At 48.5% G+C, this 12,463-nt stretch overlaps 1 protein-coding gene and 1 pseudogene across 2 annotated transcripts; both read right to left on the bottom strand.

The window, feature by feature from the left end:
• Positions 1-1,024: 1,024 nt before the first annotated feature.
• LOC134760571 (leucine-rich repeat-containing protein 3B-like) lies at positions 1,025-8,140 on the bottom strand. Of its 2 annotated transcripts, none has more exons than XR_010138331.1 (2): positions 4,229-8,140; positions 1,025-2,605 (listed from the first exon to the last, which is right to left on the bottom strand). XR_010138331.1 is itself a non-coding variant. In XM_063718838.1 (2 exons), exons 1-2 carry the CDS (start codon positions 5,187-5,189, stop codon positions 2,335-2,337), a joined length of 738 nt encoding a protein of 245 aa, XP_063574908.1. In that variant the 5' UTR covers positions 5,190-8,140; the 3' UTR covers positions 2,092-2,334. The 2 variants fall into 2 exon arrangements, 1 of the variants encoding a protein (XP_063574908.1); XM_063718838.1 differs by having other exon boundaries at positions 2,092-2,605; positions 4,723-8,140.
• On the bottom strand, positions 6,178-6,381 carry LOC112129850 (small nucleolar RNA U3; annotated as a pseudogene).
• Positions 8,141-12,463: the final 4,323 nt, after the last annotated feature.

Below are 12,463 nucleotides of genomic sequence, written 5' to 3' on the forward strand. Positions count from 1 at the left end.
CTCTCTGCCTTTTCCTGCTCTTTCCTCTTTCCCAGAGGGATACTGAGAAGGGAAGGACCTGGGGCCAAATCCTCATTTCTAGGGTTGGGACAGATGCTGGCATCCTATCAGGCCAGAAGAGGGGGATGGGTGGGTGGCCTGGCCCCTGAGAAATGAACACAGCCATTTGTCCCTGTGGTCCCCCCACCCCCAATTCCTCCTACCCCTGCCTAGTGTTCTGTGAAGGAGACGAGTGAGGGGAGAAGAAAAGGCAGACATACAATACCTTTAAGGGTAAACAGGCTTTATCCCACATAAATGGCAATGCAGATATAATAAGCAAATGATATAATAAGCAAATGATATAATAAGCAAGTTGCAATGGAAAGGGGAGAAAGGAAAAGAGATATATGTATTTACACTCACCAGACTATGGAGGATTCACCACCAGACTGGGAAGCAACAGCAACAGCCTGGGCTTGAGAGTCGGACACCGCACTCACCAGACTATGGCAGATTCGCCACCAGACTGGGAAACAACAGCCTGGGCTCCAGTCGGCCACTCGTCCGTGCACAGACGAGGAGTGGTCTCATGAAGCTTCAGCACAATCTAGGACCCTAGCTCTTTTGTAACGAGTTGTTTGGCATGAGCTCCAGGCACGAGGGCCCTTCGTGACCAGGCTCAAGGAACACAAAAAGGTCAACTTGTTTTTGCGATTGTCTGTTGTTTTTCAATAACTAACATATAGGAATAGATTGAAATAGAGATTTATCTGAAACAGCGCTGGATGAATGCCTCAAGGGGCTCACACAACCCGTTCCGGGACTTGGTGACCATTGTTTGTGTCCATGTTCAATTTAGTTCAAATTTAATATTTAACTTTTCCTCCACATTTGGCCTCAATCTGATACTCAATTGTAGGAAAATACTCTTACGGATACACAGGGAAGGCACAATTGATATAGATTACAGATACAGGGTAAGCACAGGAGAATTAAAAGCATAATTAATAAAAACCACACCCCTCATGGCTTTGCAAGGAGATTTCATATTGTGAGAATTGTCAGGGATATACACATAACATTCAGGATGCAGTAAGGGGCAAACCTTTCCTTGGGCTGCGGTAAGCAAACCTAATGCCATTTGACTTTGCAACACGACAGTACACAGTTGAGCAAATTTATCTGATTACAACATAAGTTCCATGCTACTATCATTAAGAGCTTTTTCTACATGTAAGCTGAATGTTTTAATTTGTTGCTGAAGCAGGATTGTACCGGTGGCAGGGGAGAATACTGTGATAGGGTACCGTCACCAGGGAGTCCGGCGCATTCATAACCAGCAATGTTTGTAAGCATCTAGATTACTAGGGGGAGAAATATTATCCTGGATGGTGAATGGAATTAATGGCCACCCCCAAGTGTGTCTCCCCGTCCAATGTGGGGGCAGGTATTGCCACCCGTAGGATTCGCATACCTAGAGGGCCCCCCAGGGAACAGGAAGAGTTCTACTATAATTGTATCGCTGTAAAGTGTAATTTAAGTAACAAAGGTGCTGTGTTTTGTTTGGGCTTGAGCAAAAATAGAATGGTTAAAAGAAGTCCAGGTTGGATTACAAGTGTTATCCCAGGCCGGGCACGGTGGCTCACACCTGCAATCCCAGCACTTTGGGAGGCCAAGGAGGGCGGATCACCTGAGCTCAGGAGTTTGACACCAGCCTGGGCAATATGGTGAAACCCCGTCTCTACTAAAAATACAAAAAATTAGCCAGGCGTGGCGGAATGCACCTATAGTCCCAGCTACTTGGGAGGCTGAGGCAGGAGAATCGCTTGAACCCAGGAGGCGGAGGTTGCACTGAGCCAAGATCGTGCCACTGCACTCCAGCCTGGGTGACAGAGAGAGACTCTGGCTCAAAAAATCAAAACAAAACCAAGTGTTAACCCACTCCCATTGGTATTGGCACACCCATTCAGAAATGTTAGCAGGGACAATTCTCCAAGGTAGCCCATTCCCAGCGGCCTCTGCCAACTTGACACAGAGCCGGCACTGACTGCAGTTGGCTTCTATTGCAGCAGTGGCTACCCAGTTGATGAACTCATTCTCAGCCTCAGACATGGTGATCCAGGTGCTGATTACTAGCAGACAGTTTATTCTCTGTAATAACAAAAATGGAGGGGAACATGATACTGTTTTTCATCTTTAGGAAATTGTACTGTGCCTTCATATTCTGCTCCAATAGCTACAAGGTCAGCAGTCTTAGGGGCAGGATCTGATGGACACTGTACCCGTATTTTAGCTCCAGGATTTAAGTTGCCCACTCTGGTGGACCTGAATGTTCTGTTCTATATGTTGTTTCTATTGGGGTAGAAATTTCCTCGGGGGTTGTTGACAAGATACCACTAACAATTGAGCAACCTGCATCTGCGGTTTTATAGCAAAAGAATCTGGAGTGGTATTGTATAAAATGACCTTTAACTCTCCCCGGTAATCACTATCAATTATAGCACCATACATTATAATGCCTCTCATTGCAAGGCTTGACCGTGTTGTAATCCATTCATCCGCGTTCAAGTTTGCAGTTATGGTGGAAATTTTGGCCTGTTGATCTGCCTGCTGATTAAATAGTCTGTCAAGAGAAAGCAGAGATGCATGAACACCAACATGGCAAACAGAGATAATGGTAGTGTGCGCAAGGATTCAGATATCTTCCCAGTATTATTTTCCCCAAACCTCTTTATTCCCAATTAACCATTTGTTTCATTGCCATTGGGGCATCCTAGTAGTGAGACCATTTGCTACTGACCAAAAGTTTTTATACAAGTGACAAATCCCTCTGGCCTCCTCCTGAAGAGCTTCAAGGACGGCTACCAATTCAGCCAGCTGGCTGCTGCCACCACTTCCTTCATCAGAACCGGTGAGTTTTAGGAGAACTTATGACCCAAGTCATAATCATAAAGACATCATGGTTGAAGCAGAGGTGCTCCGTTTCCAGCAAAGCCCAACAGCAAGCTAACAATTGCTTCTTGAAAGGGGTATAAGCTTTGCCGGCCTCTGGCAGCTTCCGGGTCCAAAACTCCAAAGATACCCTCTTCCCATCTTGTTTCTGCCTAAGGCTCCAATTAGCATGTTGATTTAGGACAGTTACTTGCAGTTCTACTGGCCCATCCCATATGGACCATAGATCCAGGGCCAGTTGCACTGCTTGTTTAGCTTGTTCAAAAGCCATGGTCTCTTTCTCTCCCCAGTGAAAGTCATAGCGTTTTCTAATGACTGCACGCAGAGGTTGTAAAATGTTACCCAAATGGGGAATATGACATTTCCAGAATCCAAACAAGCCAATTTCTGGGCTTCCTTTTTAGTGGTAGGGGTTGCAACTTCTAGTATTTTAGCCTTAGCCTTTGGTAAAATGGATTATTTCCCTTATTCCATAGGATGCCAAGGAATTTTACAGTTTGTGTGGGTCCTTGAATTTTACTAGGGTTAATTTCCCATCTTTGAGATAGGAGCTGGGTTTGTACCTGCTCCAAACCCTGGCTGACTACTTCTTCAGTACTTCTACTTCCAGTACACTGACTGGGCCACTCAAACAGATGCTTTTTTCATCAATAGGCTGATAGCTTTGAGCCTGATCGGTCAAGACATAGGCCTGGCATTGGGCCAGGACCAGTCTGGAAGTCAGATTAGCATTTTCCTTTTCCAGCTTACATTTCTCCTGTAGCAACCAGTCCCTATCTTGACACATTAACTTATAAGCAGTAAGCAAGCACCATCCACGCAGGGAAATTCCCTCAGTGTGCCCTTTACCAACTAGGATTCCCGGCAGCACTTCACGCACAAAGGTTCAAATTGCACTAATTTAGATTCCCAATTTTCACAAAGGCCAATTCCCTTGGACCACTCAATGGCCACGGGGAAGAACTGGGGGAGTTCCCATCCCTGGATATGGGAAGTCTCCAAGCTCCCAGCCTGGTCCTTGCGGCCGAAAAATGGCATGCTTTTTCTTTCGGATTCTGTTTGTGACACCAAAAATGTTCTGTGTGAGAGATGCACGAGGGGAGAAGAAAAGGCGCACACACAAAATACCTTTAAGGGTAAACTAGCTTTATCCCATGTAAATGGCAATGCAGATATAATAAGCGAATGATATAAGCAAATTAATAAGCGAATTAATATAATAAGCAAATGATACAATAAGAAAATTGCAATAGGAAGGGGAGAAGGGAAAAGAGATATATATATTTACACTCACCAGACTGGAGGATTCGCCGCCAGTCTGGGAAGCAACAGCCTGGGCTCCAGAGTCGGCCACTCGTCCGTGCACAGACGAGGAGAGGTCTCATGAAGCTTCGGCGCAGTCTGGGACCCTAGCTCTTTTGTAACGAGTTGTTTGGCATGAGCTCCAGTCACGAGGGCCCTTTGTGATTGGGCTCAAGGAACACAAAAAGGTCAACTTGTTTTTGCGAGTGTCTATTGTTTTTCAATAACTAACGTATAGGAATAGATTGAAATAGAGATTTCTCCGAAACAGCGCTGGATGAATGCCTCAAGGGCTCACACAACCCATTCCGGGACTTGGTGACCATTGTTTGTGTCCATGTTCAACTGAGTTCAAATTTAATATTTAACTTTTCCGCAGACAACTGAGCTCCACAGACTACTGAGGAACTTCCCTTTTCCTCTCTCACACCTTCCTCTGCTCTCCCTCCTCCACCTGCCTTGACCTTGCTCTGCAGCACCCCTCACCTCTCCAGAAAGCTCCCCAGCTCCCCGGCTTCTTCCGGGCCCTGACTTCGCTTGAGTTCAGCCATCAGCACAGCCACAGCCACTGTGAGCAGCACGGTGCCTGTGATGCCCAGCACAGTGGCAGCCTCAGCCAGGCAAAGCTGGGCCTCCACACCACTCAGCACTGCCCCTGACAGCCTTTCGGGCCCAGCCCAAGTCAGGTTGCCCAGGTCTACCACACGCAAGTGCCGCAGGTGACCCAACTTTCCGAAGGCTCGCTGCAGGTCACAGTCACGTGTCCAGGGGTTATCAAACAACAGCAGCCGCGTGCCTGCTGTCCGGATGCCTGCCACTGCCTTGAATTCCAGGTGCTGCAGTCGGTTGCCCACAAGAGAGAGAAGACCCAGTGCTCCTAACGTTGCAAACGCCTCGGCCTCCAGCTCACTGATCTCATTCCCAGCTAGAGAGAGGACTTCCAAGCCCGGCATAGTGGTCAGGGCAGCACCCTCCACCCGCTGCAGCTGGTTCCCAGCCAGGGAGAGCCAGTGTAGGTGGAAGAGGCCCCCAAAGACCCCTGCGGCCAGTTCAGCCAGCTGGTTGTAGCTCAGGTTGAGCTGCTCCAGGCCCCCCAGGCGCCACAGGCTGGTGGGGTCCAGGGAAGTGAGCAGGTTGTGAGAGAGGTCCAGGCAGAGCAGAGAGCCCAGGGTAGCCGAGAAGTCTGGGGGCAGATGGGCCAGCTGGTCGTGGCTGAGGTCCAGCTGCTCCAAGAAACTGAGGCCCCTAGGGCCCCATCAGACAGATCCCGCAGGATATTGTGAGAAAGCAGCAACACCCGCAGTCCCCAAAGGCCCTGGAAGGCGCCAGCCGGCAGATGGCTGAGATTATTGTGGCTCAGCTCCAGGAGCCAGACTCCATCAGGCAGCCTGGAAAGGAGACGGAGCAGGTGGAGGCCCCCACAGTCCACCACGCTGCCTGAGGTAGGGCAGGTGCATGGTATTGGCATGCTGCCGCCAGACTCCTAAGGAAGACCGATGCCACCACTATGACTATAGCCATTGTGAGGGAGGTGTGGCCACACCCACCCCGTCCTTGCTCCATGAAGGGCTGGGGTGAGGATGGCATCAAGCACTCATGGCTGCTGAGACCTTCAGGCCTCACTCCTCCGCCTGGGACCCTGGCAAGCACAGTGATGCTAGGGGAGAAAAACACAAGTAGATGCCATTCAGGGGTTTCACCATTTGCTGGGTGCCCAAACATCATCTCAAAGACACCCTGTCTCCATCTCCCATGATTTTAAATGTTACCTAAACTTCTGGCAAGAACCCTCTTGGCCTGAGACCCCAGTATTCGGATCCCCCTCCCTTAACCACCTCTCATTCCTTCTTCCTGCTGGATGAGGAGCAATCAGGGAAGATGGCCTGTAATCCTCTGCACCTCCTTCCTCCCACCCCACACTGCAGCTCACTGACTTACACCCCCACTCACACTGTTCTCTCCCTCTTACTTTCCCAAAGGAAGAGGAGCAGGATTATCAATGGCACACGGCAGCTGCAGCAAAGCCACACCAACAGCCAGAGTCACGCTCAGGAGACACTGCGCCTCCTCATAGTTACCACTGCTCTGCATGTTCAAAGAAGCTTATCTCGTAACTACAGCAATGATCCCTGAGAGTACAGGCTTCTCACTGACTTTCTAGAGGGACCCAGGAGAAACTCTGCCTTCCCCGGCCCCCAAACATGCACTCAATTGCTCTGATGCAGCCAACGTCTGTGGAGCTCCCGTTCTGCCAGAGGCCAGAGCATCAACTAGATCCTGGCCCTGTCTGGCCACTGAGGATAGGGCCTCAGGCTGTGAAAGTCCAATGCACTCACCTGTGTTCCTGGCAACACCTGAACCTGAGTGCACCTGAGTGCAGCCCCAGCCCAGGAATGGCAGTGGAAAGAATCTGGGCTCTAGTTTCCTGCCTGTCTGGCCTCCTGCCAGAGCCCTGCCCTCACGAGCAGCAGCAGGACCAGCTCTCAGGGAAGCCGCAGCCCCAAGGGTGAGCATGTGGGACAGGCTTAGGAAATCCCCAGCCTTATGGCCTTGCATCCAGGGGAGCACGGCTCACCCCCAGCCTCTTTCCTCACTTCCTTCTGGAGACCCACAACCTGCTCTGTATCGTCAGAATGGCAGCTTGAGGCCCCTTGGGGCCCTCCCTCAGTTCGGATAGGAGTCAGGTGTCTCCTCCTTCATTCTATACTGCCTGCCTGAGAAATCTGCCATCATCTATAATTCACCCAGGTCTTGTCTTAGGCACAAAGGAAGGGAATGCTTTTTCTTCTCACTAGGCCAAAGGTCAAAACACTTCATCCTGGCATTTGAGGGGTGCCCAGCATCTCCTGGAACACAGTATTTGCACCTAGTACCTCTGCCTTGCTCTAGGAGCCCAAAAGTCCTGTCCAGGTTTCCCAGAGTGCTCGCTAGCCCTGCCCAGTGAACTCTTAAGAGAATAGTAACGGCCACACAGAAGGGCCAGGCATCTCATTAAAGGCTTCATTTAATCCTCAACTGAGGAAAGGAACTCTTTTTTTTTTTTGAGACAAGATCTCACTCTGTCACCTAGACTGAAGTGCAGTGGTGCGATCACAGGCCACCACAGCCTCGACCTCCCAGGCTCAGGTGATCCTCCCACCTCAGCCTCCCGAGTAGCTGGGACTACACGTATGTGCCACCAAACCCCACTAATTTTTGTATTTTTTGTAGAGATAGGGTTTCGCTGTGTTGCCCAGGCTGGTCTCCAACTCCTGGATTCAAGCGATCCTCCCACCTCAACCTCCCAAAGTGCTGGGATTTACAGGCGTGAGCCACTGTGCCCAGCCAGGGACTCTGATTTTACACATGAGGAAACCAATGTTTGACAAAGCTAGTTAAGTTTCCAAGTCATACTGCTAGTTAGGGGCAAAAGTAAAATCTGACATAACTCAGGCTTGACGGAATCTAGTCATGCTTGGCAGAGCATGGTGGCTCATGCCTGCAATCTGAGCACCTTGGGAAGCCAAGGCGGGCAGACCACCTGAGGTCAGGAGTTCAAGACTAGCCTGGCTAACATGGTGAAACGCTGTCTCCAAAAATACAAAAAAATTAGCTGGGCGTGGTGGTGTGCGCCTGTAGTCCCAGCTACTGGGGAGGCTGAGGCAGGACAATCACTTCAACCCAGGAGGTGGAGGCTGCAGTGAGCTGAGATCGCGCCACTGCACTCTAGCCTGGGCGACAGAGCAAGACTCTGTCTTAAAAAAAAAAAAAAAAAAAATTAGCTGGGCATAGTGGCACATGCCTGTAGTCCTGGCTACTCGGGAAGCTGGGGTGGAAAGATTGCTTGAGCCCAGGAGGTTGAGGCTGCAGTAAGCTGTGATCATGCCACAGCACTCCAGCCCGGGTGACAGAGGGAGACCTTGTCTTTAAAAAAAAAAAAAAAAAAAAAACAGTCAATGTCTACTAGACAAGAGCAAAGGGGTAAATAACACAGATTATCCCTAGAATGGGAAGAGAAGCAGAACTATTATCAACCTAGGGCATGAGTCTGAGCCTCTGGTTAATCTCAAGCCCCTCGGAATTAGTTCAAGTGATCTGGTACAAGCAGATTATACTGGAAAAAACGTGAGGAATCATTGTCAATAATCTTTAAGAAAACATTGGCCGGGCACAGTGGCTCACGCCTGTAATCCCAGCACTTTGGGAGGCCGAGACGGGCGGATCACGAGGTCAGGAGATCGAGACCATCCTGGCTAACACGGTGAAACCCCGTCTCTACTAAAAATACAAAAAATTAGCCGGGCGTGGTGGCGGGCGCCTGTAGTCCCAGCTACTCGGGAGGCAGAGGCAGGAGAATGGCGTGAACCTGGGAGGCGGAGCTTGCAGTGAGCCGAGATCGCGCCACTGCAGTCCAGCCTGGGCAACGGTGTGAGACTCCGTCTCAAAAAAAAAAAGAAAAAAAAAAAAAAGAAAACATTACCAACAGAAGGTTGCTAGAGCCTTGAGCTCAGCAAAATTTCCAATTTTCAAGTCACATAAGTATAACAGTTCACAAAACTCAAAATGGGCTCATTTAACATATTATGTCTGAGCAATTTCCTAAAACATGAGGACCACTAGATGCCCACATGAGTTCACTAAAAATAAGTTTTACAGCCAGGCGCAGTGGCTCACGCCTGTAATCCTAGCACTTTGGGAGGTCGAGGTGGGCAGATTGCCTAAGCTCAGGAGTTCAAGACCAACCTGGGCAACATGGTGAAACCCTGTCTCTACTAAAATACAAAAAAAAAAAAAAAAATTAGCCAGGCATGGCGGCGTGCACCTGTAGTCCCAGCTACTCAGGAGGCTGAGGCAGGAGAATTGCTTGAACCCGGGAGGCAGAGGTTGCAGTGAGCCATAATCGTGCCACTGCACTCCAGCCTGGTGACAGAGTGAGACTCCATCTCAAAATAAATAAATAAATAAATTTTACTCAAATGACTTTATTTCCCTTTTTGATAGGGCTACCAGATGTCTATCATAAACATCTGGATGTTATTAAAATCTCTCAGGATATATCCCTTTGGATAAGATGAAAACACAGAAGACAGTTTATCAAAATTAAAAATAACACAACATTGGTATGGACAATTAGTAGACTGCATATAGAATCAAGATTTTTTTTAAAGCCCTTAATAGGTTAAAATTGTTGGTTAAAAATATTTAATAACAGGCTGGGTGCGGTGGCTCACACCTGCAATCCCAGCACTTTGGGAGGCCGAGGTGGGCGGATCACTTGAGGTCAGGGGTTTGAGACCAGCCTGGCCAACATGGCAAAGCCCTGTCTTTACTGAAAAATACAAAAATTAGCCAGGTGTGGTGGCGCATGCCTGTAATCCCAGCTACTCAGGAGGCTGAGGTAGGAGAATCGCTTGAACCCAGGAGGCGGATGTTGCAGTGAGCCAAGATCGCACCAGTGCACTCCAGCTTGGATGACAGAGTGATACTCCATCTCGAAAAAAAAAAAATTTTTTTTAACAGCGATAAATATAAAATTCAGTATTTAGGAATCTAAAATCTACTTACACAAGCTGGAGAAGACTTGGCATAATAGCTACTTCTGTGAAGAAGTCTGGGCAGATTTTGCTGATCACATCAAACTGAATCAACAGTGTGATATATCTGCCAAAAGAAGCTAGTTGCTATAATGTCCAACATTGCAGTAAATGGTTGCAGGAAAGGTCCCAGTGTGCTAACAGACCACGTCCAGTGCTGGGACCACACTCAAGAACTAGGAAAGCATCCTTCAAAAGCCATCCGACTGGAGAAGATAGCTCTGAGTCACATTTGCCAATTTAGCAATGCCCGTGCCCCTCACCCAGGGGCTGCCAGCAAAAGAAAAACCCCTGAAAGAGGGACTACCATGCAGGACACCTGAGCATTAGCCTTAGTTCTAATGGTGAGCCGCCACTGGAGGTCAAGAAGGGCACGGACAGCTGCCACATGTTGCCTCCTTGAGTAATGAGCGCCCCATCAATGAAAGTTCAAGTACAGGCAGTCTGCTGAGGATGCTATAGACGGGATATGTAAAGTGGGAGGCAGGACTATACTGTATAAACTCTAAGAGCCTGGCATCATTAAGTGCTAGAAAATCTGTTCTAAACTTCCGATACCAGCTCCAGCATGGGAAGCATCCTGTTTGCACCGTCGACACTGACTGCTGAGTTACATGGCTACATGTCCTGCCTGGAGCCAGTACGTAAGGGCTACAGCTGGACACTTTCAGAAAAGTCTCATCTGAACAAAACTGAAGTGTACATGATGACAGCACACATTTACAAGAGTGAAGGATCCCATATTATACTCACTCCCTTTCATAAATATCCTCAGCTCAACTCCCCTCTCCCTCCACAGTACAGACTGGACACGTCTCTCAACCTGGCTGTACCCAACTATTCACCTTCTCTGTGTCTGCACTAAGGACACTCGACATGATTGGCAGAGGCATACAATGGGTGCCTGTTTACCCCCAAAATTCATGAGCATGCATCTCTAAAAGGGCACTCAACAGTCTTACCCTATTCCCCTTTCAGGTTAACTGGGCCACCAGACAGGAAATCACTTACCCTCACCTCCCTGACAAATCTACAGACTCACCTCCTAGCACTGCCCTGTCAGGAAAGAAGGGCCCCTCCTACCTGGGGCAAATCTACCCACTGTGGCCAGAGATCCCAAACTCTTGTCTTCACAGAGTTCACAGGTGACGTGACAGTCACTGGATGTCTAACTCCATCCCACGCTTCTCTAAGCCCAGGCTTGTTATCCAGCTGCCCGTTTGCCATCTGCTCTTCAGTGTTTCCTGGGCAAGACAAAATGGCAATTCAAAAATTCCAGATTCTTCCACAGACTTCTTCCTCTCCTATTGTTTGCCACCTACCTAGAAGGCATCCTTCATTCCTCTCTGTCCCTCACCACCTTGCCCTCACATTCAGTGCATCAAGTCCTGTCAGCTCTGAAACCAATTCTCTGCCACCACTGTCTCCCACCCAGACTGCTGCACCGACCCCTAACCCAGCAGCCTCCTTGCTTCCGCAGCCACTGTCTGATACTGGACCAAGTCCCATGGCTGCCCATGATGCCAAAGAACCCAGGCTCTAGGATAACTGTAAGGTCCTGCACCACCTGGCTCCACCTACTTCTCTATCATTCTGCTCAGCAGGCTTCAGCTGCCTGTCTTCTGTCAGTTCCTGAACATCCCAAGCTCTTGTCAACCTGACTTTAGCACCTGCTGTTCCCTCTATCCGAACACTCTTGGCTAGCACCTTGTTCTTCAGATTTCAGCTGAAATCACATCTCAGTGGCCATCTATAAATATTCTCTCTAGAGACATACACGCCCCTCCCTCCAGTAAGCATAAGCAACAACTTTAAGCTAGGAGACAGACCAGAATAAAAGGGGCCAGATTAGTAAAAGAATCCATCACTTGCTGGTCCCTCCACGAAAGACCTATAAGAAGTTCTTGTCTAACACTGCAGGAGTCCGCACCAGAGGACCAAAGAAAAAGGAGAGGTTAGTTGATTAGTCACTGGAAATATGCCTTAGCCTCACCTTACCCAGCCAATTAAGAAACTTAGCTCCAGTTTAGACTTTTCAACAAAACTGGAAATTATAGAAAAATGGGAGAGGCCAGACAGGAAGGGGGACTACAATCTGACCAGACTTGGTCCCAGCTGCCAGAGTCTGCTCTAGAGAAACCTGAGGTAGATTTCTGCTGCTTTCCGGCCTGGAACTAGGTGCATCTCTCTTTCTTCCCCTGTATCCTTTATTGGTTGTTTGTCCTCTTTCCAAACTTGAACTCTAAGCTTTCCTCAAAACCTACTCCTGGATCACTTTTCATATTGACTCAGGCAACACATCCAGTTATTATGCTAATGACTTTAAAAACTCTATTTTCCGTTCTGTCTCAACAATTGGGTGCTAGCAAATACACAATGAGTAACTTTCCCTGCCTTGGAGCCTCAAGACACCCCGATAGACCACTAAAGATAAATCTAAACAAATACCCAAAGGGCAACTCATACATGCCAAATGACCTGAGTGACAGAAACAAATTATTGAAGGAATCAGTTTCCATTCCAATTGTCAAGAATGGCTTCACGGGTGGCCCTGAAACAGGGCACTGTAGAGCAAGATAGAGATCACTGAGGTTGGAAGTAATCTTAGAGATCATCTAGCCCCTTACCTTATATATGTATCAATTCTAAGATGC

The sequence above is a fragment of the Pongo abelii genome, chromosome 19, assembly GCF_028885655.2.
Source record: "Pongo abelii isolate AG06213 chromosome 19, NHGRI_mPonAbe1-v2.0_pri, whole genome shotgun sequence".
NCBI classification, from domain to species: Eukaryota; Metazoa; Chordata; class Mammalia; order Primates; family Hominidae; genus Pongo; species Pongo abelii.